Source organism: Sebastes fasciatus, chromosome 22 (assembly GCF_043250625.1).
Source record: "Sebastes fasciatus isolate fSebFas1 chromosome 22, fSebFas1.pri, whole genome shotgun sequence".
Taxonomy (NCBI): Eukaryota; Metazoa; Chordata; class Actinopteri; order Perciformes; family Sebastidae; genus Sebastes; species Sebastes fasciatus.
In genome coordinates, this window is record NC_133816.1 from 16539662 (window position 1) to 16563272 (window position 23611).

The window sequence follows — 23611 nt, forward strand, 5'->3', positions numbered from 1 at the left end:
AAGATGGAAGGATGTGAAGGCATCTTGACGAGAGCAGCATCATCAACAGGCTGCACTGAGTTCAGGCTTCACTGCACCTCCTCGTACAAAGCGGCACCAGATAACTGCTCCCGAACCTACTCATCATCTTTCCCTCCTGTTTTACTGATCTGCAAACATAAGAAACGAGAGGGAAAACAATAAAAAGGTGGCCCCGTGTGAAGGATTTCAAACAAATTTGTATTTAAATGGTTCACACTTACATGCTGGAGGATCATCAAGTAGAGATGACAGGGGGGAGAAAAAAGACACATGAATATGGACAGGTTCATGATGAATGTCACTGCAGGATTAAAGCTGAATAAGTGTGCCATCCTGTGGCAAGAAGGTAAAGTACACCTACTTTGATAACGTCAACCCAGTTCCAACCTCTTGGCAATTCCCCTTTGGCATCTGAAAGCAGAAATCATCATGATGTGTTATCTGTTGACTAAAAACACAATCGCTAAGGACTTTAAAGTCTAGTGGAGATCCAACGTTTTCCACAGCTCTCAAATATGCCAGGCAGGAAATGTGTATAAAATGATACATGCATGACTGTATTCCATTTAAAGGAATGAATTTCTCTTTTTTTTCTCTTGGGTTTAGGTACAACTTTATCTAAACCACTTTATTTTAAGAAAGGATCAAATTTTGATCAGAAGGTTTCAATATAAAAAGATGATCGTACAAATCCACCAATTTGCTTTGGACAGTCTGACTGATGTTACCTGTTCTGCTGATGATCCTCCTCTTCTGAGATTTAGTCAGCTGCTCTTTCTTCTCCTTCTTCTTGCCTGTTGAAGCAGTAGAATCACCGCCGGACGTCTGCAACAACAAGAAATAATCTGTTATTACGAGGCTCCTAACCTAATCTAGGGGAGGAATAAAGAGCACCTATCCAGGGAAGAAGATGTCACACAATACCCACAAAGGTTGACTGAGAAGAGCTCTGTGGGGTTGTGCAGCAATCGGGGCTTAGTACCAAGACCCCAAGACACAGGACTTTGAAACTGTACTGATGTATTTAGTCAGAGTGATGAAGTATACTGACCACAGCAGAGACTACAGGCTTGTGGTTCTCCATGAGGGCCTCCTGGTTCTCCTTGGCCCACTCGAACAGAGTGTACATCATAGCAGTGCCCAGGTTGGCTTCCACCTGCTCCTCCAGCTTTGACAGGATCAGCTTCTTCGTCTCTCCAGAGCTGTTATTAAATCAACGTACAGCAAAGAAACAACATGATTTGTCTTTGTTTTGTGTTGTTAATTGATTTCCAATAATACGTATATACATACATTTGCATAAAGCAAGCATATTTGTCCACTCCCATGTTGATGAGTATTAAATACTTGACAAATCTCCCTTTAAGGTACAGTTTGAACAATAAAAACAACGTGTGATGAATTTGCAATTAATCGCAATTAACTATGGACAATCGTGTGATTAATCGTGATTAAATATTTTAATCGATTGACAGCCCTAAAAAAAAAAGATATACTCTCAAAACTTCTACACATAGTGGCTTTTACTCAAATTGGCTACATCCAAATACGGTATTGACACCCCTAAGAAGCTGATAAGTGTTTCCAGATTTGTATGTCATCTTCCAATTTAAACTAATGCATAATAATAATAATAATAATAATACAGCATTGTGTATGCAACTTACATTCTGTTGTTGAAAAAGGCATCGAGGGAGATTTGTGGGGCCGTCTCAGGGTACATTTCGGGCCATGTGAGGTCCAGCATGAACGCTTTGGTGTCCTCAAGGTCTCCTATCTGTTGTATTACACATCACATGAAAATAGAAGGTGAGACAAGGTACTGCTACAGAATGAATCCTAATAGTTTGTCAAAAGACATAAAGTACAAGTGAAACATCTTGAGAGTTTCTTGTTTTAAATTACGATACAACTTTATTGTTAGTTTGCACCGAAATTCATTTTGCATCCATAGGCAGCTCAGTTTGAGAAAAAGTACACATACAATAGACGTTCTGTTACCATAAACAGACAGACAAGTAAGACCCATCACACAAAAAACAGGTTGGCCAATGATCGTCGCGCAGATTTTGATTTGGCTATAAATTTTAGTTTTACAGATAAACTACTGAGCCAGGCTGTGCTGCAGTACAACAGGACACTCTGAATCACTGAACTGAAAAATAGAAAAATAATCTGGCTACTGGCTCCAAATGATCTGAGTCTGCGAAGAAAGTAAATGCGCTGCTGCATCTTCTTACAGGTAAATTCAATGTGAGTGGTCCATGATAGGATGCAGTCTATCAGAACTCCCAGGTATTTGTATGAAGAGACCTGTTTAATGTCTACATCATGAATTGTAACTGGAGGCAGCTGACAGTCAGGAGGATAATTTGACATATATACCTCCTTCATAGGTTGAAACAGTGTTTCAACAGGTTATGGTCTACTTTTAAAGCAGGCTTTGACAGTACAGAAGACAGTACAGGGGACAGTGCAGGGGACAGTGCAGGGGACAGTACAGGGGACAGTACAGGGGACAGTGCAGGGGACAGTACAGGGGACAGTACAGGGGACAGTACAGGGGACAGTACAGAGGACAGTACAGGGGACAGTACTGGGGACAGTACAGGGGACAGTACAGGGGACAGTACAGAGGACAGTACAGAGGACAGTACAGAGGACAGTACAGGGGACAGTACAGGGGACAGTACTCACCCTAAACTGAAAGGAAATTGAACTAATTTCCTTGAAACACTCATCCCCCTCATAGATGGAGCGAAGAGCCTCCAACTCCATCTGTGGTTGAAGAAGACAGAGAGTGACAGGAGGTTAGTCAGATTTACTAGAGAATTACAGCATCAGCTTGTCCTTATAGCTTCCAAACACACCAAACCCCATTCAGAAATATGGCAAATTACACTTGGCACACATATGTAGGATGGAACTACGACTCAAAACCTGTCACAGGATAATGATGACCAGTTTCTAAAAATCGGCTTACATTGTAATCCTCTAGACATTAACTGACTACAACTAAAATCAACCTTCAACTTGCTAACTCAACTTACCACTTGCACTACTGTGGCAGATTGCTTCAGTATAACATCGATATTTAATCGTTATCATGTACTATTTGATATATAACATTAGCCGAATTAATTCAAGGATGTTTTTAAATCAGAAAAAGTCTTGATTTGTGGTTTATGTGGCACAAATGCCTCCCTATAGCTAAACACACTTGAATTAGCACTTTTTTGAATGGAGTTTGGCGTGACATTTTACTCCCTTTATGAACGACGCTTATAAAGCTTATAAAGCTTATAAAGACATTTGACACTCTAACCTGAGCTCTCACACACTGAATAAAAGCTGACATTTCCACTTGTTTTGCTGTGAAACGAGCAGAAATGCTGTTAACTAAGCTCGTCAACATGCTAGCGTCAAGTAGTTAGCATGCTGGTAGCAGTTAGCATGCTAACAGCAGCTAGCCCGCTAACAGCAGCTCGCCCGTTAACAGCAGCTAGCACGCTAATAGCAGCTAGCCCGCTAACAGCAGCTAGCATGCTAACAGCAAGCTAACATGTTATTACTGCATCATGATTCATTCATACCTCCTGATCCTCGTTAGCTGTCATGATATTCCTTCTGTTCCTGCACGATGTACTCTCTGTTTAGAGTTTGTATTAAAAAAATCCCAGCGTTAACAACCCATTGTCTCTTATTAAAACTAACTTTACAATGATGATAACTCAACTTCCACCAGCTGATACAGCAGCAGTGCCACCATGTTACACACATGCGCAGTAGGTAAGGTGCTCTAGGTGACCTTTGAACTCTTTGCTTTGAATCATTAGTGGATGCAGTTTATGCTTATGGTAGGGTGTTATAATAAATAATATAAGCAGTTTAATGTTTACTTAAAAGGTCCCATATTGTAAAAAAAAAAAAGGGAGATTTTCATGTCTTTTATATTATAAAGCAGGTTTAAGTGCTATATATAAATACTGTTAAAGGGACTGTTTGTAACTTCTTACACGTATGCATCAATCCGGGTCGGTGTCCCATGCACGCTCGCGTGTGGCTACGCTGCTCAGACTCCAACACAAACTACACGGACGCACCAAAACCACAAAGTTTCTAGTGAAGCCCGTTTTGCAAAACAGTGTTGGCCGTGGTCGTAGGGCGCGGGGGAGACCGTAGCTTTGGTCTCCAGGACCGGAGTCTCTCCTGTACTCTGCTCCTCTGCCTGCTTGCCTTCACTCAGCTCGCTCCACCTCACATGCATGCGCGCTCACTCCACACTGCAGAAGAGTTAGTTTAGCTCTGAGAATATCTAATGAATGTACAGTGGACGTTTGTGCAGAAATAACTGCTGCAGCTCCACCAGACCAACAGAGGTTTTCCGTGTCTTGTGAAGTGACGGGGCTCCGCAGCGAGAAACGTTATCGTGTCCGACCGGCTGCCGGTGTCTCCCCTGTTCCCTCCGACCGCGGTCGGGAGGCTGAAGCAGGAGAAGCCAACACTAGGATCAGCAGTGATTCATGGAGAGACCTTCGTCTGGTCAGCTAACATTACTGCCAAGCAGGTGAAATATAGAGTGATGCTGTGGTTTTAGCTGACGTGTGTCGCCATACTGTCCGCGACCCAGCCTGCTTGTCATAGGTCTTGTTGCAGTGTATGTGAATGACATCAGCTGACAGGAAGTAAACATGGGCCCAAACTGTTGCCTAGCAACGCAATTCCGTTGCAAATTCCGTTGAAATGCACTAAAATGGAGCGTTTCAGACAGAGGGTAAATACAGGCATATTCAGGCAGACACTATGAGACTAATAAAGTTTTTTTTTAACATAACAGCATGTAAACATGTTCTAGTAGACACAAAAAATACAAGTAGGAACCTGAAAATGAGCACGATATGGGTCCTTTAAGGCCAGTGGGGGTCACATGACTTGAAACCATACTCCAGCTCATCAAGAAGATAGTATATCATCTCAATTCAACCAATCATTTCATTGTCAAATGCAGCTTACCTTTAGGTACAATGAAAAACATTTGTGTTAGTTTGTCATAATATTTTTGAATGTGATTTTAGTCAACTTCCTTGCAACCATATGGTCGGATTAGCCCTTAATCAAGAGGGTCACCAAAGTCATCAGGATTCATCCTCTGGGGAGCATCTTAGAAATTTCACAGCAATCTAGTTAACACTTAAGATATCTCTCAATGTTGGACCAACGACTGGTGATTAACATCATAGAGGCCTGCTGCTAACGTGGCTAGAAAAATAATATTAATGTAAATTGTGAAAAAGAATCTTTAATAGCGCAGCAGACTGTATTGGCTTGATTCAGGCTGTGCAGAAACCTTGTTTCACGATGACGGAGAAAAGAGAACCGAATGGTAACTGAATGACTATACTTTGTTTTAATGAATATAAAAAAAACATTTACACGATAGTGATAGTGAACCAGTGAAAACAGTAAGTCCACAAACATGTCGTCCTATTCCAGTGTCCCACCAACAATCATCTCCTCGATTAAATATCAATCTCTTGTAAACATCTGTAGGTTATTTCTCTACAAGCCATTATTGTATAGACACAGACACAGATTTTTCAAATAACTGCGTACAATTAAGAAAGTTGAAATAAAGAGAAAAAAAAAATAGTTTGTTTGGCAGAAACTGAACAAAAATAATGATCATTAGCAGGAACACCTTCTTTTTAATGAGGACCGTGTCCGGAATGAAAAGCAAAGAAATAGCAAACCAAAAGATGCTTTCGATTTTTTTTCTCCTAAGTCAAAATAAAAAATACAAGTCTCACAAAAAGCAAAAGACTTGAGGAGGATGGCGGCTTCAAGCTGATGATTCTTGCAGCAGCTGGACTCCCTACAGACTACAGAACGGTTATAGCCAGTGGGAACGGTCAGTGATGTAACAGCACAAGTTCAATCACAACTTGTCCTTGATTAATAATAAGTGCTGCTACTAATGGTGTTCGATTGTGCTCTTACAACATCACAAGTACTCTTTTCAACTACGGCTGATAGTCTCAACCCTCAGGCTGAAGATGTCTTCCAGATGAGTGGACTGAAGACGGGTCACTACCTGGACCTGCGGTCTTTTCTGTTTTTGTCTAGGCTTTTGTCCATGGTCTTTTCGCTGTCCCCTCTGCATTTGGGGCAGTACCACTTGCCCTTGGGCTTGTAGGTCAGCCCCACACAGGAGAAGTGGAACCACTCGATGGGGCACTGGTCGTTGTCGCAGCCGATCATCTCACCGTATGAAACCTGATCGCAGAGGCAGTAGGTGGGCTCGTTGGGGTCGATGGCGAAGTCAACCGGCGAGACGTCTCGCTCCTGTTTGGCCTTGCGCTTTTTCTTCTTCGCAGACTTGGACTTCTTCTCCCGGGGCAGAGGGATGGACAGCTCCTCCACTGGGTCGTCCACCAGAGAGCCGTTGGCCGACGGGTGGCTGGAGTCGCGGCTCTCACTGTTGCGCTGGCGTCGCGGGCGGCGGGCCGAGCTGCGTTCAGGCGCCGGGGAGTCTTGGACGCTGGAGCGCCGCTCCGGAGGGAGCCGCTCGGCCTCGAGGGGCTCCTGGAAGCAAAGGGAGTGGGAGTCCATCTGGCGGGAGCGGTTCTCCACCAGCTCCGTCATCTGGGTCACCACGTGGATCTTCTCGTCGCCCAGCTCCTGGCTGATGATGAGCGCTCTCTGCAGCTGGACCTGCAGCCGCTTTCTCTGAGCTGCATCCTGCTCACCTTTGTACTTCTCATACACTTCATCCACCTCCTTCAGCACCTCTGCAAAGTAGGACACAAAGACAATGATGTTTACTAATTAATGACACAGCAGATATATGTTAGGTAGGGAGGAGTCCATTGGTACCAACCATGTCATACTAGGTTGTTGCGAAGAGGTTAAATAACGCTCCAAACTTACGCTAAATGTTGGCGAGGAAAAACTGTCATGTTAATTTTCAAAAGGGGTCCCTTGACCTCTGATCTCTAGATATGTGAATGAGAAAGTTTGCTCCGGCTGGTGGGCGGTGCTTAGTATTTCCTCAACTGTTCTCAACATGGCGGCCGGGTCACAAACTTTCTCATTTCACAGCTAAACCAAGCCCCCAGGAAGTGCGTCGGTCGACGATCCGGACTTTCGGAGTGGCCAAACGGTGGTACTGCAACTTCCGTGTAAGTCACGTGATGCCATTGGGCCAAAAAATACTTTTTCCCATAGACTTACATTGGGAAAGAGACGTCTCTAACTCAGCGGATTATTTTTCTGAGGTGAATAAACGTACGAACACTCCAATAGCCCTTATTTAAAAAATGTTGTTTTAAAAGTTGTAAAATGCACTAATAGCTGAATCCAGAGTTATTTCCCTTCCTCCGTTCATGTAATTGAGACCCAGACCGAGGCTGGAGCGCAAGCCGTGATGACGGCGTGACGTTGGGACCCTGTGACCCAGCGGACGCTACTGCGCATGTCCCAGTTGCCAAAGATCCGCCAAGATCCGGGTACTTTTCCAGACGGAAGTCGAGCCATTTAGGCGTCATGCGCCAATGAGCACCTCTCATAGGAATGACCGGAGCCCCGCCTCCAACGCTGTATCCAGTTATTTTAATACATCAATGAGCTAAACAGTACACAAGATGTTTCTGAAAAATATTTGAGGAGAGAAATAGGCAATACAGTAACAGAATATTGATTCATATTTGATCAGCGCTGCCTAGTTTGACCGGAGTTGGCGAGTGATTGACAGCTGCTCGGAGACGACAGACTCCAGCTCAGCTCTTACTGCTTGTTTTCCTCCGGTCTGTGAAATCTTGCAGATGTCATTAGGAGCACCGGAGGACATCGGAAGACACAGAGGCAAATTATTTTTTTTTTGCAGATTACCTGTTGTCAGGATATAGTGACCGTTTTATAAAAACTTCTTTTAAAAATCATATAATATATATATATATATATATATATATATATATATATATATATATATATATATATATATATATATATATATATTATATTTATATATAAATATATATATATATATATATATTTATATTTATATATATATATATATATATATATATATCTCTACTCACTGCAGCTTTAAATCCTCAGAGGAGGAAGAAGGAGGGCTGTGATGTTCCTGCCTACAGGAAATTACGTCAGTCAGATGTTGAGAAGGGTTGCCTAGCTCTGCGACTCTTCAGTCGACGAAGCTCAGAGGAGCTGCAGACACTGATGTGTAATCTCTCGCTTTAAACCATCAAAACATAATGCATCCTTAATTCTATCAGTATATGTCATCACCTATCGATGGAACGGATAGGTGTCGGAGGCTGGCTGCTAACCCAGCATCAACATAAAGCATCAACGAAGATTGTTTTTACATAAAAAAAAAACAGCAGTGTATGTTTACACCTCAATGAACACAGTTTATTATCTTCTACACATCTTTATTATCCATTCGGCTTACATTAAACACACCAAGCAGCGATCAATTAAAATAAAAGCCCAAGTTTATGCAGTGTTTTGCCCGGTATTCGCACAATAATCCTCCGCGGAAACACCGAGGAGGGCGGTTGTGTGCGTTAAAAAAGTTGAGATTTTATTATTATATTGTGCTATTTTTTGGATTATATTAATGCCGAATTTACCATTAGACTCCAAGCATTAAATATATATCTCATAACATATCATTATGCATGTTTACCTTTACCAAAGAGATAGAAATGCTATAATCTCGGATTTTTCTCATTGAGTTTGGTTTGCACACACAAAACAAAATGGGAACTCCACCATTTCAGCACACCCTGTTAGGACTCTGCAGTTATTGTTTTGCCAGAATTGTGCACACGCAAAAAACATATGAAGACAATACCTTGATACTTTGCATCGATTTCTCGCAGCACAGACACATTTCTTTGTATGTCCAAAGGCAGAGACTCCACACATTCCAGGTAATCCTCCACATAGTTCACCAGTTGTTGCGACTTGTCAGCATTTGGATGATAGTGTTGGCCTAACATCGTCTCTGCAGATGCATAGAGAGAGCACTGAAAGAATATGTATAAAAAAATATACTGTTAAAAAGCCCTAATGCTTGGCAGACTTTGCAGCTTGTGTAGGGCAGTCCCAGGCAGCAGTTCCACTTCAAACAAAACTCAAGCTACTGCGCATGCGTGAGTATTTTCCTTATATGGTGTTGTACAGTTTCCTGTCATTTGTCGTCACTGGAGGCGGGGCCCAACTGGGGTTGCAGTATTGTGATTGGTTGAGAGTGACCTCATTATCATAACAATTTTCCCGGGAAATTGAAAACACATAGCTGGCATAGTTTAGAGAGCAGGGGTCAGCAACCTTTACTATCAAAAGAGCCGTTTTAGGCAAAAAAAAATCTGTCTGGAGCTACAAAACATTTGAGCATTGTGATGAAGGTAACAGTTTATAATCTAAGTATATAGTATATAAGTCTAACGCAGTGAGGGCCAAAGTGCAAATGTACTACGGAGTATTAGGGCCACATTGAGGGGGAAAAAAGATTTCTAGAATAAAGTCGTAATATTACGAGAAAAAAAAAAGTCGTAATATTGCGAGAATAAAGTCATAACTTTACGGGAAACAAAGTCGTAATATTACCAGAATAAAGTCATAACTTTACGGGAAACAAAGTCGTAATATTACCAGAATAAAGTCATAACTTTAAGAGAACTAAAGTTGTAATATTACGAGAATAAAGTCATAACTTTAGGAGAAAAAAAGTCGTAATATTACGAGAATAAAGTCATAACTTTACAAGAAAAAAAATCACCCAATTTAATTTGACCCAGTGTTTTTGTTTCATATTAGAGCATAGCAGCAGCAAGTCATTTTTTTTATCATGTTTGTGTTTCGTAGCCCATCAGAATTCAAAGTATAAACCTGTTTTACTGCAATGTTTACATATTATTAATCCAACTTTTAACAGCAGAACATAGGAACTTAGATTTATTGTTAGGAGCAATTATTGTTGTTATTGTTAGTTTGTTACTGCCATTTTTTGTAAATGTAAGTCAACTTTTATTGTCACACATTGTACATAGCACAGCACACCGTGAAATTTAGCATCTGCATTTAACGCATCTAATATACTATATATTAGGAGCAGTGGGCAGCTACAGCACTTGGGGAGCAGTTGGTGGGTTAGTGCCTTGCTCAAAGGCACCTTGGCGATGCCTAGGAGGTAAACTGGCACCTCTCCACATACCAGTCCATCCGTGTAGGTACTTGAACCAGCGACCCTCCGGTCCCCAAGCCGAGTCCCCACGGATTGACAGACGGACTACATTTTGTACACAAATTGGGCCTCAACTAAAAACAACAGAACAATAAAAGGAGTATTCTAGCGATTCATTATTTGTCTTCCATAACGTAGAGGGATTTTAGAGACACATTTTTAAAAAAGAATGGTTAAAATGGAAGAAGCAGGAGACGCTGAGATATCATGACTTTATACAACTGTTTTTCGCAGGCTGAGTAATACTCCTCATGACTAGTACAATACTTGGTTCCCTTTAGAGTTTGCATCACATGTACAGTACATTCAACCTCAGTGGGAGCTGAGAGATGAGTTTGGTGACTTAGCACTAATTATTCATCAAATTCATTGAATACTTTGTTGGTGTTTTTTGTTTCACTTTGTCCTCAGACATTTTTTTTTGTAAGATTCGTTGTAACTTCAGATTTTGTGAACAGTCTGTAAAATGCAACTAAACAATGAGACAAAGGAAAGTGAGCAGGAACAGAGCTGACAGTGCATGTGTTACATTCAATGCCAGTCAGTAGCGTCTGATACACTCGGTCACAAGGGTGTGGTGAGGACAGACCTGACTATGCCAATACGGCTGCATATGTTGGACATGCTCATAATCAACCAGTGTCACGGTGAACCACCTGCTTGTGTGTGTGTGTGTGTGTGTGTGTGTGTTTAGGAAACAACTTATTTCCTCTTTCTGTCACATGATAGCAGGAAATGTCCTCAGCATTCTGTCTGTTGATGCTAACAGCAACACTTAGCCTCCTCATATTACTGCATTACATGTACCAGTTTACTGCCAGTACAACCAGTACTTTCATTGTCCTTCTACTGTTACTACAGGTTCTACTAGTACTGCAACCACTCCTACTACTAAAACTACTATTACTATAACTACCATGACTATAAATACTGCTTCTATAACTGCTACATTACAACTACTACTACTACTGTTACTACCACTCCTACTATTGCTACCACGTCTATACTACTACAATAATTACAACTAGTGGGAGTCGCCAAAATGTGGGACACCTAAGCTCCAGTTGTGGTGTCATATGGTCAAAATCACATGACTTCTCAAATGTCAAATCTTAGATTAGGGTGGTGAAATCCTCAAAGGGAAAGCACCCCTGTGTGACCTGCCCAAAGGTCAATGAAATAGCGTTTAGACAAAATTAATGTTAAGGGTATATATTTCTTATAAATAAAACAATCCTGCCAGTTTCTTTTAATCAGAATATATTTATGATGTGTTTTGTTCATCAAAAAATATTATAATATGGTGTAAATATATTTGTTATTTCAATCAAATGTCCCATTGTAGTCAAATTTAAAGTGTTAATATGAAATATAAATCAACAAACACATTATATGCAAACACATTATTGTAGGTTAAACTACCCAGCAGAACATAAAGTAATTGAAATTAGTTCCACCTTTACCAGCTGATCAAAGGTCACTGATTATTTGATTATATGATCTCGTAATAAAATATGATTCATCCAGGAATAAACTGGGACACATTTAGAATGTTTATGTTTAAAACCGTGTAATGGTCTAAATATTGTGTATTTGTGACATCACAAATGGACAGAAATCCTAACGGCTTGTTTCAAATGCAAAATTTCTGAATACGGGCTGTGTGTATTTCTCCGTATATTTAGCGTTTTGATAGTTTAACAGTATTTATATATCACTTAAACCTGCTTTATAATAAAGAAGACATGAAAATCTTACTTTTTACAATATGGGACCTTTAATATTGCCATTGCTTAGCAGCGGTGTTCTTCACAACTTGACCAAGCTTGAACGCCTTCCGGTGTTGTAAACACAAGCTCAGCAGTTTCCACTTTGTTGCATCAGTTAAATGTTAGTTATGCTGGTAGATGGAACAGGAAAGAAACCACCTGAATAAAGTAATGCAGCAATTCTGGTGTGTGTGTGTGTGTGCTTGTGTGTTTGTCAGTCTAGTTTAACACAGGGTAGTCTAGGTTCTAGGTTCTAGGTTTAAGGTTCTAGGTTTCGTTTCATTCTGGTTGAAAATAACAAATCGACCTTTCGCTCCATTTTTAGTCAGTTGCTTTCCTCCCTCCTGCCACATTACTTTCGTTTCCTGAGTAGAGCTATCAGCTGGCAAGTCTCCAATCAACACAAGCGCTTCCGGTTAGTGCTTTTCAAAATAAAATCACTATCGCGGACTCATAACACCTTCTGTGGTGTTACACTGAAATCACAGAGTAGCCAGTGACATGAGGGCACCATCTCTGACAGCTATCGTCAGAAAATGTGATCCCTACTGTACCTAGCATATCTTTTGCTTTTCTTTTAAAGTTTTGTGAATATATCTTTAAAGGTCCCATATTATACAAATGTGAGATTTTCATGTTTTTTTTATTATAAAGCAGGTTTAAGTCCTATATAAATACTGTGAATGTATTGAAACACTCTATCCACAGGGAAATACACACAGCGCCGTATTCAGAAACTCTGTATTTGAAACAAGCTGTCAGGATTTATGTCCTTTTGCGATGTCACAAATATACAATATTTAGACCCTTTACGCAGATTTAAACGTAAACATTCTAAATGTGTCCCAGTTTATTACTGGTTGCAGTGTATGTTAATGTCATCAGCTGACAGGAAGTACACATGGACCCAAGCTGTTGCCTAGCAACGCAATTCTGTCGCAATTCCGTCGCAATTCCGTCGAAATGCACTAAAACAGAGCGTTTCAGACAGAGGGTAAATATAGGCATATTCAGGCCAACAGTATGAGGAAAATAAAAAAGCGTTTTTTAACATTACAGCATGTAAACATGTTCTAGTAGAAACACAAAATACAAGTATGAACCTGAAAATGAGCACGATATGGGACCTTTAAAGCAAAAATATTAATATATATAAAAATACACAAATACATATACATATATATATATATATATATATATATATACACATATACATACAGGCTAAATCAGGTACAGTCAATAAAAAGGGGAGCCAGCCAAATGGCCTGAAAAATATAGTATTCTTAATACATTTTGAATACATATATTTAGTTAATTTCTGTGTCCTATATATACATATATATACAAATTTTACAAATTAATTTCTGTGTCATATATATAGTATATATATAGAGAGAGAAAGGACACAGAATTAAATATATGTTTTCAAAATGTATTAAGAATACTATATTTTTCAGGCTATTTGGGGCTGGCTCCCATTTCTATTGACTGTACCTGATATAGCCTAATGTTTTAGGCATGCTTTTACTTTTTAAAATCAACCATTTCCGGTGCTGCTGTGTGCCTCTGGCAGCTTGACTCAGCTGTTTGTTATATCAGTAGAGACGCAGCTCTGTTGTTGCACATTGATCTCATATCAGATCGTTTCAGTCAGTCAGTCAACACCTGCCGCCACCATGATGAAGAGAGCTGCTCTGTTCTTGTTTATTGCCTGCTGGGCTGTCTCGGGTAAGATACTTTCTGTTTACACAACTTTATTAAACTAAAAGTAAAGAGGTTTTCTTTTTTAGAAGTTTAGTGAAGGACTTATTCTGTAACAAAAAAATAGTGTTGCTCCAGTGCATTAATAATAAGTGTTTTATAATATTGTTTTTTGCTGATGCATGCAGCCTTAATGTTGGAGTATTGTTTTATTATTATTATTGTTATTATAAAGTCCTCATGTTTTCTTTATTTGGTGGAGAAATGAGACATGTTTTTATGAGGCCTCACTGTGACTTCCTGGATTGTTTAGGGAACAGAAATTTCCGCAGTCTTTCGATAGTGTTGCAGGTCTGAGTCACATGTCTGCTGGCGGAACAGGGCTGTTTTTTTTTTGTTTTTTGGGGGGGACAGGATGACTCTGCAACTTAGACAAAACTATAAGCATTATATATATATATTATGCATTATTTATTTATTATTATTATAGGATATAAACATTAAATTTAACTTTTTTTAAATTTATTTTTTGGGGTTGTACAATTAAATATTATAATAAAGTGCAATTAAGTCAATTTAATTACTCAAAAATATATATTAAATAATATGCTGTATGCTTGGAATCCCTGATCCATCTATCTGGCTCTAGCTGAGCAGTAATAAGTAGTATGAAAGTGGTAATCTAACACTTTTTGAAATCCAAACCATCTGTGTATAAAGTCTGGGCTCTGTTCTATCTGGACCATTTCAATAACTCACTGCCTGACCCTACAGATAAGCTGTGTGCTGAAAAGTCATCATTAAGTGTCATAAATGTGCGGACTGGTGTACTTGTATGTGGGTGATACCAGTTGACGTTATCAAATGTCAGTGTGCTGATTTTACTGTGTTTGTTCAAGGAAATAAACTGCTCACGGTACAAAGATCGTCAGTATTAGCCAACAAACATTAAAGCAGCACTGATCAGTATTTTTCATATTGAACAGTGGATTAAATAACTTTGTGTAATATGAAAAGGTTCTCTTGTTTTGACAAAACCCTCAGATAATTATCATCTATACATGTACATGTCCACGGGGGCGTTTTTTTAATCGCATGGGCTGCTGCTCCAAGCTTTCAAACCGGAACCAACATGGCGGCTCGTTTGGAAACTTCATTCTCTTATAATCGCAAAAATAGTTCACCGTAAAGTGTTTATGAAAACATTTTATCTGAGAAAAATAAGCCATGCAGTCGCTGAATCTGTCTTTATTTTAGATCGACAACGCTTCGTTTAAAAGTTTCTCAGGAGTTTCCAGAGGCGGCGAGTCGCGTCGGACGCCTGTGTTGTTGCATAAAATAGCCTAGACCTCAACATTATGCAAAATGAAAGGCGGCCAACCGGACGCCTCAGCTCTCAAATCGTGCCGCCAAGTTACCAGAATGCAAATTAGGCTATCCTCAGCTCCGTTTCAGCAGCAGACAGCTGTTTTCAATGGGTTTAATTAATCCACTATACACTATACACTCAGCACCAAACAGCAGAAAGTCAAAGTTAGTGACTTGGTAGTGAAAAATATCTAGCAGCTAAAGAGGCAAGTATTTTTTTCTCAGGAGTTGGTGGAGACCAAAACAAAGCTAAAAGGAAAAGAAATTGAACTTACATTCGTCAGGTGTCACGACTCCAAATAAGTGATAATGATGCCCTGAGCCTGCTACGTGTGTAAATAGAGCAATTGCTTGCTAATATAATAATATGTTGGATGTGTTCCAAAGTGGTGTATGTGTGAAGTGTGAACATTGAAAATTGATTTGTTTCTCACGCTCTTGTCTTTTTGACTGAAGCACTGTCATTGGCTGAAGATGGAAAGGAGTCCAAACCTTCTGCAACCGATTCCCCCGCGGAGGAGTTCGTCAATATTACCACCACCACCGTGAAGTCTCCCACCACCATCACAACCACGAAAACCACCGCCACGACAACCACCACCAAGGCGCCTACCACCACCAAGTCTACCACCACGCCTATCACCACCACATCCACCGCCAAGACAACCACCACCGCGTCAACCACCCCCAAGTCTACCACCAAGTCGCCTACCACCACCAAGTCTACCACCAAGCCGCCTACCACCACCAAGTCTACCACCAAGCCGCCTACCACCACCAAGTCTACCACCAAGCCGCCTACCACCACCAAGTCTACCACCAAGCCGCCTACCACCACCAAGTCTACCACCACGTCGCCTACCACCACCAAAACAACCATCCCAACTCCTCCTCAGCCCACTCCCGGCCCCACCAAAGATTCTGTAGGAAACTACACCCTGATGGCAGACAAAACAGTGATGTGCGTGATGGCTCAGATGGCTCTAAAGATCCGACTGGCAATACCAAAGGTACATTCCATCAGTCACATTAGACACAACAAGAGGCTCAGCAAAGTTCATTCAAAAGGCCTAGCTAATTTCTTTCTTGCATTTAGGGATCTATTAATTTACCATTTAGGAATTCATCAATGTGGACAGAACTATCAGCACGAGACTCTGACTCAGCTTTCAGCAATGCAATTGTCAGCATCCTATTTTAAGGAATTGAGAAAATGATTTTATGGCAAGTTTTGATTTCCTCATTATGTTGCATTTGATTGACTGTGGAAGGTTAGATGTGTGTCATATGACAATTGCTAATTCTGCATGACAAGGTAAAATTGTTTCTCTACAGAAACACCGCTGGTTTCTTCTGGAGCATTCTGATACAACGTGGACATCCAATTGCTTGATGTCTCTCTGTTTATCTTTCAGGACAGTGGAACCTTCGTTGTTCAGCCAAATATCACCAAAGTAGAAGGATCATGTAAGGGAACCAAGGCCAACCTCACCCTCGTCTTCAAAGAGGGCTTCATCACCTTCATATTCAACCAGGTACTTTCAATGTCCTAGATTTATCACAAATATGGCAGTATACTGTTGAGAGCTGCCGATAGCCGGAGGCAATGAGGTCAGTGCCTTATCTTTGACCTGCTCACTCACACTGATTTGACATTTTACTAAAACTCTTGAGCAATTAAATAGTGTTACATTAACACAATTAACCCATTCAGTGTTTTTTTGATGAATGATAAATGGTTTGAACTGGTAACTTCATGCAGGAACTGGAATCAGATAAGAGTTGTTTGAAAAAGGGAAGTTTAGTTGACGAGCCTGTTCTAGGAGCATGTGACAGGGAGTGCCTGACACTGCTTCACTTCACAGCGCTTGTGTGATTCATTTAGGGATTTTTTTGAATGAAGAAAAATGCTGAAAAACCACCCATCACATTTTCTCAGAGGCCGAGGTGGCGTCTTCAGATATCTTGTTTTGTACAACCAACAACCCGAAACCCAACGAAATGCAGTCTACCATGTTATAACATGTAACAACTAAATTAAAAATAAACCGCCCTCCATCAAACCTGCTCTGCACAAATAATGCAGATGTATTTAAGAACCAGTTTAGAAAACAGATTCACCTGGAAACGATTTTCTTTTCAGTGTGTCAATCTATTTACTGACATTACAAGTCACACTTACAGTCTGGAAAGATGAAAGCCTTTCAAAATGTAATTTATTGTGGCTACAGAAAAACACTCGTAAGTTGAAAAGCGTCAACTCAGTTCACCTGAAAATGACCTACTTCTTGGCTTTGTTAGCTACTTAACTACGTAGCCAGATGTTAGTGAGCTGGCTTGTAACGTGAGTGGCATGTCATAAAAATAATTTGCATGGCAGGAACATACGACTGAAGTATGGTATTTACATAATTTCAAAGCAGTCTGGCAATTAAACAATATATAATTTGTTGCTCAGCAAACCTCAAAGTGTAGCAGTATACTGAAACAACTGCTTCCTCTCTGTTTGTGCTGTAAAATGAACTCTTTGTGCTGTAAAACTGTCTCTGTTTGTGCGGTAAAACTTTCTGTTTGTGCTGTAAAACTATCTCTGTTTATGCCACCACATTCAACACACTGGCACCCGATATAAAGTGCTGCACAGAAGACAATAGCGCCTGCCAATATTCTCAATGAATCATCATGTTTGTTCATGGAAATTAAAAAGCAATCACATTTAATTACAGAAAGGATTTAAAATGATTCATGTTGGATAACAACTTTGCTAAAAACTTTTCTTTTCTTTCCTCAGAGCATTGCTGAAGATCGGGTCTTCGTTGATACTCTGTCTTTCTCCCTCTCCTACCCCTTAATCAAAGACAGTAAGCTGGGAATACTCACATTTTTACTCCACATATGATTTATTGCCATTTTACCGATTCACTTTAGACTAATTGGGTCACTGCATGTGCACTGATATTTCAGCTCCAGGTGGGGCTTGTGCAAGACTTATTTTTTAAATATTAACAAAGACAATAGCCACTCGAGAGCCAACAACTTCCTTGTTTGTGTGTGTTCAACGGCATAAACACAATCTGTGGAACAGTTAAGCATGTGATACTGGTCAACAGCCAACGTACTTTCAGTGCAATGCAGTCTAACAAGTTTGGTTCCATATCTGATCATCAGCATTTGTTTTTATGGGAATTGTCATTAAGGCCTGAAAGAACCTGAGCATTTCTTTGTTTCATGTACTGTTGCAGCCAACATGCCGTACACTGCCAGCAACAAGTCATTGCATCTCTTCGAGGCAAAGGTCGCACACTCCTACTCCTGCAAGGCTGAATCAGTCTTCATGGGGAACGGACTGTACCTGGATGTCACTCAAGACAGGATGCAGGCCTTCAATCTGACCAAGAGCAACGACTTTGGAACTCGTAAGTGTCTTCATGAGGAAAAATGAGTCAGTCAATATTATAATGGTCAATTGTGAGACTGCTCGCATCTCAAAACAGTTTTAATTTTTGGTAGTAATTAGGTGTTTTTAAACATCAAAATGAAATTTGGATTTATCTGATTTCTTTTTCACACTTCATGAGCACACAAATGGACATTGAAATTGTATTAAATCATTTCATAATATTGTCGTAGACTTCCATACAGAGTAAAGAAACCGATACCCTAAACCTCTATGTGTGTGTTTTCCAGCTGACCCCTGTCCTGCTGATAAGCCTGACTACCGCGTTGCCATTGCGGTGGGAGTGACGTTGCTGGTGCTCATCATCATCGTGGTGGTGGCCTACCTGCTGGGCCGCAGGAGGAGGACCGGCGGCTACCAGTCTCTGTGAGGGAGGCCGGGCAGATTTCGATCAGAGGTCACTCAGAGGTCACTCCCGTTATAAACCAAAGTCTGTGAGGCTGTGAGCTTTCTCAGGGGCTAAAGGGCACTTCCACTAAAGAATATCGTGCCATTTTCCTGGTCTTTTACATCTTTGTTTACCGAACTCACTGTTATTTACAGTGTTTTAACTTGAGGTCCCAAGTATGGAGGCCGGAGATTGCCACCGGAATAATTGTAGACCTCAAAAGTGTTTTCATTATAGTCATGCTATTATAAATTTATGAATCAAATGAATAAATTCAAAGTAAAATAAAAAGTAAAAGTTGTTAATTAATCCCTCGATTCAGTGTTTAAATGCTGAATTAATAATTGAATTTTACTTTTTTGCTATCCCATTTACGTATTTGTATCCATTTCACAATTCATTAGTTTCCTTCTTAAACATTTAGAGTTTGTTTGTTTAATTTAACAACTCGTATGTCTTTCATTTTAAAATGTTTAAGCACAAACACACTGCTTAAACATCTTTAGATTGAATTAAAGCACTAAAAACAAATGAATGAATTGCTTAGATTAAATCACAAAATGAAACCTGTAAATGTTATAGCAGGAAAGAAATGAATTGTGTCTTGGGAACTTTACAATTAATTTTGTAATTTAATTTTAAAAAATCAGTTATTAATTCATTATTTAAAGATAGAACAAGGACATTTAATCAATTCATAATAGCTTGTGTATTATTATTATTATTCCAGTGGCACACTTTGGACTCCATACATATGGGTTTTGAAAAGCCAATATAAAACGACATTTTTTGATTTAACATGCCAATAACCAGTCTTTATATGTGAGCAGAGAATTACACAAAGTTGCAAGAGTTTGACCCTTGAATTGTATTCTCCTCAGGCTGGACATACTCTGAAATAGCATTTCTGTATTGGGACACTAACAACAATGATGCTAATAATGACACATATTTGCTGACATCTTCATTAATACTTATAATGAACCAAAATGTCTCGTTAGAACCAGTTATGGTTATTTCCTCCATAGACAGCCAAGTTAAAAAGACTAACATTGGCGCCTTTTATCAGTCTAACACCACATTATACTCTCACTGAGCACTGGAATCGGGAAGGTTTTATCTAAATTATATTCAGCTCGTCTCAGCAAATATACGTCTAAGTTTAATTTTTCTTCATTGTTTTAGTATTATATGTAAATGTTTTGTTATTCCTTTGTTTTTAAGAATCAAATCGTGTGTCTTCAAGGGATTTAATTTAAAAAAAAAAAAAAGGGAAGTTATCCAATCATTAATGTTTCATGTGATTATACTGACTGTGTTTGCATTATTGATAATAAGGGAAATAAGGGAAAATAAGAAGGATGTTTGTCAGGGGTTATTAAAAAAAACCTAGTCTACAATAATTGCACTGATTGCTGTCCCAACTTAATTGCCTTCGTCTTTTTCATACAATATGTAGCTGTGTTTTCATAGAAATTAAGGGTTGGACTGTGCACGTGAGTCGAGTCTGATTAGATTTTGGAGGGATTATACATTCATTACATCTCAGGAGTCCATCTCTCCTCCCTCGCCATGTCTGCTCTCATACACCAGGAGTAGTTTGTCATTTTTTGGGAAATTATTTGCTTTCTAGCTTGTTTCTAGTCTTTATGCTCAGCTGAGCTAACAGCTCTAGCTTCATATTTAATGGACAGATATGACAGTGGTATAGATCTTCTCGTCTAACTGTTGATAAGAAAGCACAATTTGCATATTTCCCCATAATGTCGAACTGGTCCTTTTTTAAATATGCAAACTGACATTGATTGTACATTACGCTGTTGAGAAAACAAGTCCCCACCAGAATATCCAGTTAGTTCTGGAGCTTCTGATCTTCATCAGCTGATCTATGTTTGCGTGAAAAGCCAAAGTATTAAAGGATCCATATTGTAAAAAGTTAAATTTTCATGTCTTTTATATTATAAAGCAGCTTTAAGTGCTTTATAAATACTGTTAAACTATCAAAACGCTCAATCCACAGAGAAACACACACAGCCCGTATTCAGAAACTGTGCGTTTGAAACAAGCCGTTATAGGATTTCTGTCCATTTGTGATGTCACAAATATACAACATATAGATCATTACACGGTTTTAAACGTAAACATTCTAAATGTGTCCCCAGTTTATTTCCTGTTGCAGTGTATGTGAATAACATCAGCTGACAGGAAGTAAACATGGACCCAAACTGTTGCCTAGCAACGCAATTCCGTTGAAATTCCATTGAAATGCACTAAAACGGAGCATTTCAGACCGAGTGAAAATACAGGTATATTCAGGCAGACAGTATGAGAAAAATAAAGTTGTTTTTTTTTAACATTACAGCATGTAAACATGTTCTAGTAGAAACACAAAATACAAGTAGGAACCTGAAAATGAGCATGATATGGGACCTTTAAAATGCAAACATCTGCAATTCCATGACAACTGAGCATCAGCTGATGAAGATCATGTGATGTGATGATCAAAAGCTGCAGCTCCAGCTACTAAATAAACCTCATGGTGAGATGTGTTTTCTCAACCGCTGTTTTCCAAGGTCAAGAAATTAACTTTTGAAGCTCAATTATCACGCTTCATTCAGGCGCCTATCGGAAATATAGCAGAATCCCCAAGTCCTATAGCTTCATGTTAAAGGGTCGGTTCACCTACATTATAACATATTTCCTCTAAGCCACGTAGATGGTTTCAGTTTGATGTGCTCAGGTTTTGATTTATATATTTCAAATGACATCTGAGAACTGAATAGTGGCTTGTATTTCTAGAATCCATGTCACAGATTTAGCAGTTATTACACAGGGTGAACAAGAAGGATATTGTGTCTGGTAAAACAAGCTGCTGGTGAGTTTTTCAAATGTCATTTTTCAATGTTGTTCAGCCGCATTGTTTTGGGTGGAAGCAGAAACCTCAGAGGCAGATATCTCAAAACCTCATTCACTATCTGTATGATCAGATCCCTAAAGACTAGACTTGCTCATGTTGACATAATGAATAATGGCATGGCAGGTGGAGCAGGACTCTGGATGTGAAGTCGGTGACTCCGGTCCATCTCTGTGTAAATGTCCCTCAGCGACTGTGGGCTTCTGCAGTTGTTGTAGAATAGGAAAAAAGTTCGACTTGACGAAGGATACGACGACCTGCTGCTCACAGCTGCAGTTCCAGATTTCATCCATGAGGTGATGCTCTGAAGTCAGGAAGTGAACAGAATAGAGGGACCCACTGTATGTACAGTTATCCACAGTGTGTGAGCACATTTACCCGTTGTTGACTTCCTGTGCCAATAAAGACTGATATATTTCTAAGTGTGTGTGTGTAGTTCTAATTAATTTTAAAACTTTTTGCTGCTCACATTTCTAGAAGAGTATTTGTAAATTGTGCTATTGCTTCTTTACTTCTTTTTCACAATTGAATCTCACACATTACTCTATTTATCATGTTTTACTGAGCAAGATTTAGAATTTGTGCTGAAAATGTAATGTCCCAGTATAAACACAACACCCTTTTTTCCGAAGCTCAAATAAATCTAGTATATCTGCTAAGAAATTTGAGGTATTGCACTCCTTCACATAAGTACACAGGTGCCTTTGTACCGGCCTATCACCGTCATAAAAAGCAAAAATCAAGTAAATTTTTAACATTTTCATTTCATTTAGCATTTTCAAAAACAGGATTACAAAGTGTTTCCTAGTTTAAAATAAGAAAATGCACTGAAACGGAGCGTGAAACCTGAAAATGAGCACAACATGGGACCTTTAAACCTGCTTTATAATATAAAAGACCTGAAAATCTCACTTTTTTACAATATGGGACCTTTAACACAAAGGTAATATGTGTATTATATTATTTTATTTAATTACTATTTTTAATTATTTATTTAAAACACAAAGTATTTTATAATTACGTTTGAGGTATTATTAAATCATTTAATCAACGTAATTTTTCCCATAAGCCCATGTACTTCTCATTCATTTGTGACTGAATGTGAACCAGGATATATACCAGCATTTAACAAACAATCTACAAACAATCAACACCCTCAAACAGTCTGTCAGTCTGTGTTTCGGTAGAGTTCTTACCGGCTGCCTCTCCAACTTTGTAGATGTCTGTCCTGCACAGTCTCAGCGCGGTGATAACTTCTCTGAACCCTTTTTACTGTGACACTCACTGAGAGTGTTGCTTTTCTAATGCTCCTGGCTTAATTAGGTTAATTAGTTCCCTCTGGTTTACTTCTTGAGTACTCAGTTTTGCTAGTGGACTTATTAATTTACAGAGGGAACTCTCAAAACATTTCAAAAAGGATATCATTACAACGGAGTATTAGGGCCACATTGAGGGGGAAAAAAATCGGAGATTTCGAGAATAAAGTCGTAATTTTACGAGAATAAAGTCGTAATTTTACGAGAAAAAAAGTCATAATATTACGAGAATAAAGGTCGTAATTTTACGAGAAAAAAAAGTAGTAATATCCCGAGAATAAGGTTGTAATTTTACGAGAAAAAAGTGGTAATATTACGAGAAAAAATCTAGTAATATTACAGGAATAAGTTCATAACCGTATGAGAAAAAAGTTTTAATATTACGAGAATAAAGTCATAACTTT

The 23611-nt window shown here is 39.3% G+C and overlaps 4 protein-coding genes across 6 annotated transcripts in view; 2 read left to right on the forward strand and 2 right to left on the reverse strand.

Moving 5' to 3' along the window:
• The window catches only part of LOC141760961 (bolA-like protein 2), a 246952-nt gene that overhangs the window by 208716 nt on the left and 14625 nt on the right, over positions 1–23611 (forward strand). The window lies entirely within an intron of this gene.
• On the reverse strand, positions 277–3812 carry rwdd (RWD domain containing 4). The gene is made up of 6 exons (XM_074624082.1): positions 3615–3812; positions 2719–2799; positions 1689–1798; positions 1073–1223; positions 750–846; positions 277–432 (listed from the first exon to the last, which is right to left on the reverse strand). The coding sequence occupies exons 1-6, from the start codon at positions 3636–3638 to the stop codon at positions 320–322; spliced, it is 576 nt and encodes a 191-aa protein (XP_074480183.1). The 5' UTR covers positions 3639–3812; the 3' UTR covers positions 277–319.
• On the reverse strand, positions 5413–23220 carry ing2 (inhibitor of growth family, member 2). Of its 2 annotated transcripts, XM_074624077.1 has the most exons (3): positions 23088–23220; positions 8900–9052; positions 5960–6809 (listed from the first exon to the last, which is right to left on the reverse strand). In XM_074624077.1, the coding sequence occupies exons 2-3, from the start codon at positions 9045–9047 to the stop codon at positions 6109–6111; spliced, it is 849 nt and encodes a 282-aa protein (XP_074480178.1). In that variant the 5' UTR covers positions 9048–9052; positions 23088–23220; the 3' UTR covers positions 5960–6108. The 2 variants fall into 2 exon arrangements, with proteins under 2 accessions (XP_074480177.1, XP_074480178.1); XM_074624076.1 differs by lacking the exon at positions 23088–23220 and having other exon boundaries at positions 5413–6809; positions 8900–9186.
• On the forward strand, positions 13630–22313 carry cd68 (CD68 molecule). 2 transcript variants are annotated; one of them, XM_074624074.1, is made up of 7 exons: positions 13630–13791; positions 15589–15743; positions 15798–16142; positions 16548–16667; positions 17924–17993; positions 18375–18548; positions 18820–22313. In XM_074624074.1, exons 1-7 carry the CDS (start codon positions 13740–13742, stop codon positions 18957–18959), a joined length of 1056 nt encoding a protein of 351 aa, XP_074480175.1. In that variant the 5' UTR covers positions 13630–13739; the 3' UTR covers positions 18960–22313. The 2 variants fall into 2 exon arrangements, with proteins under 2 accessions (XP_074480175.1, XP_074480176.1); XM_074624075.1 differs by having other exon boundaries at positions 15589–15721; positions 15794–16142.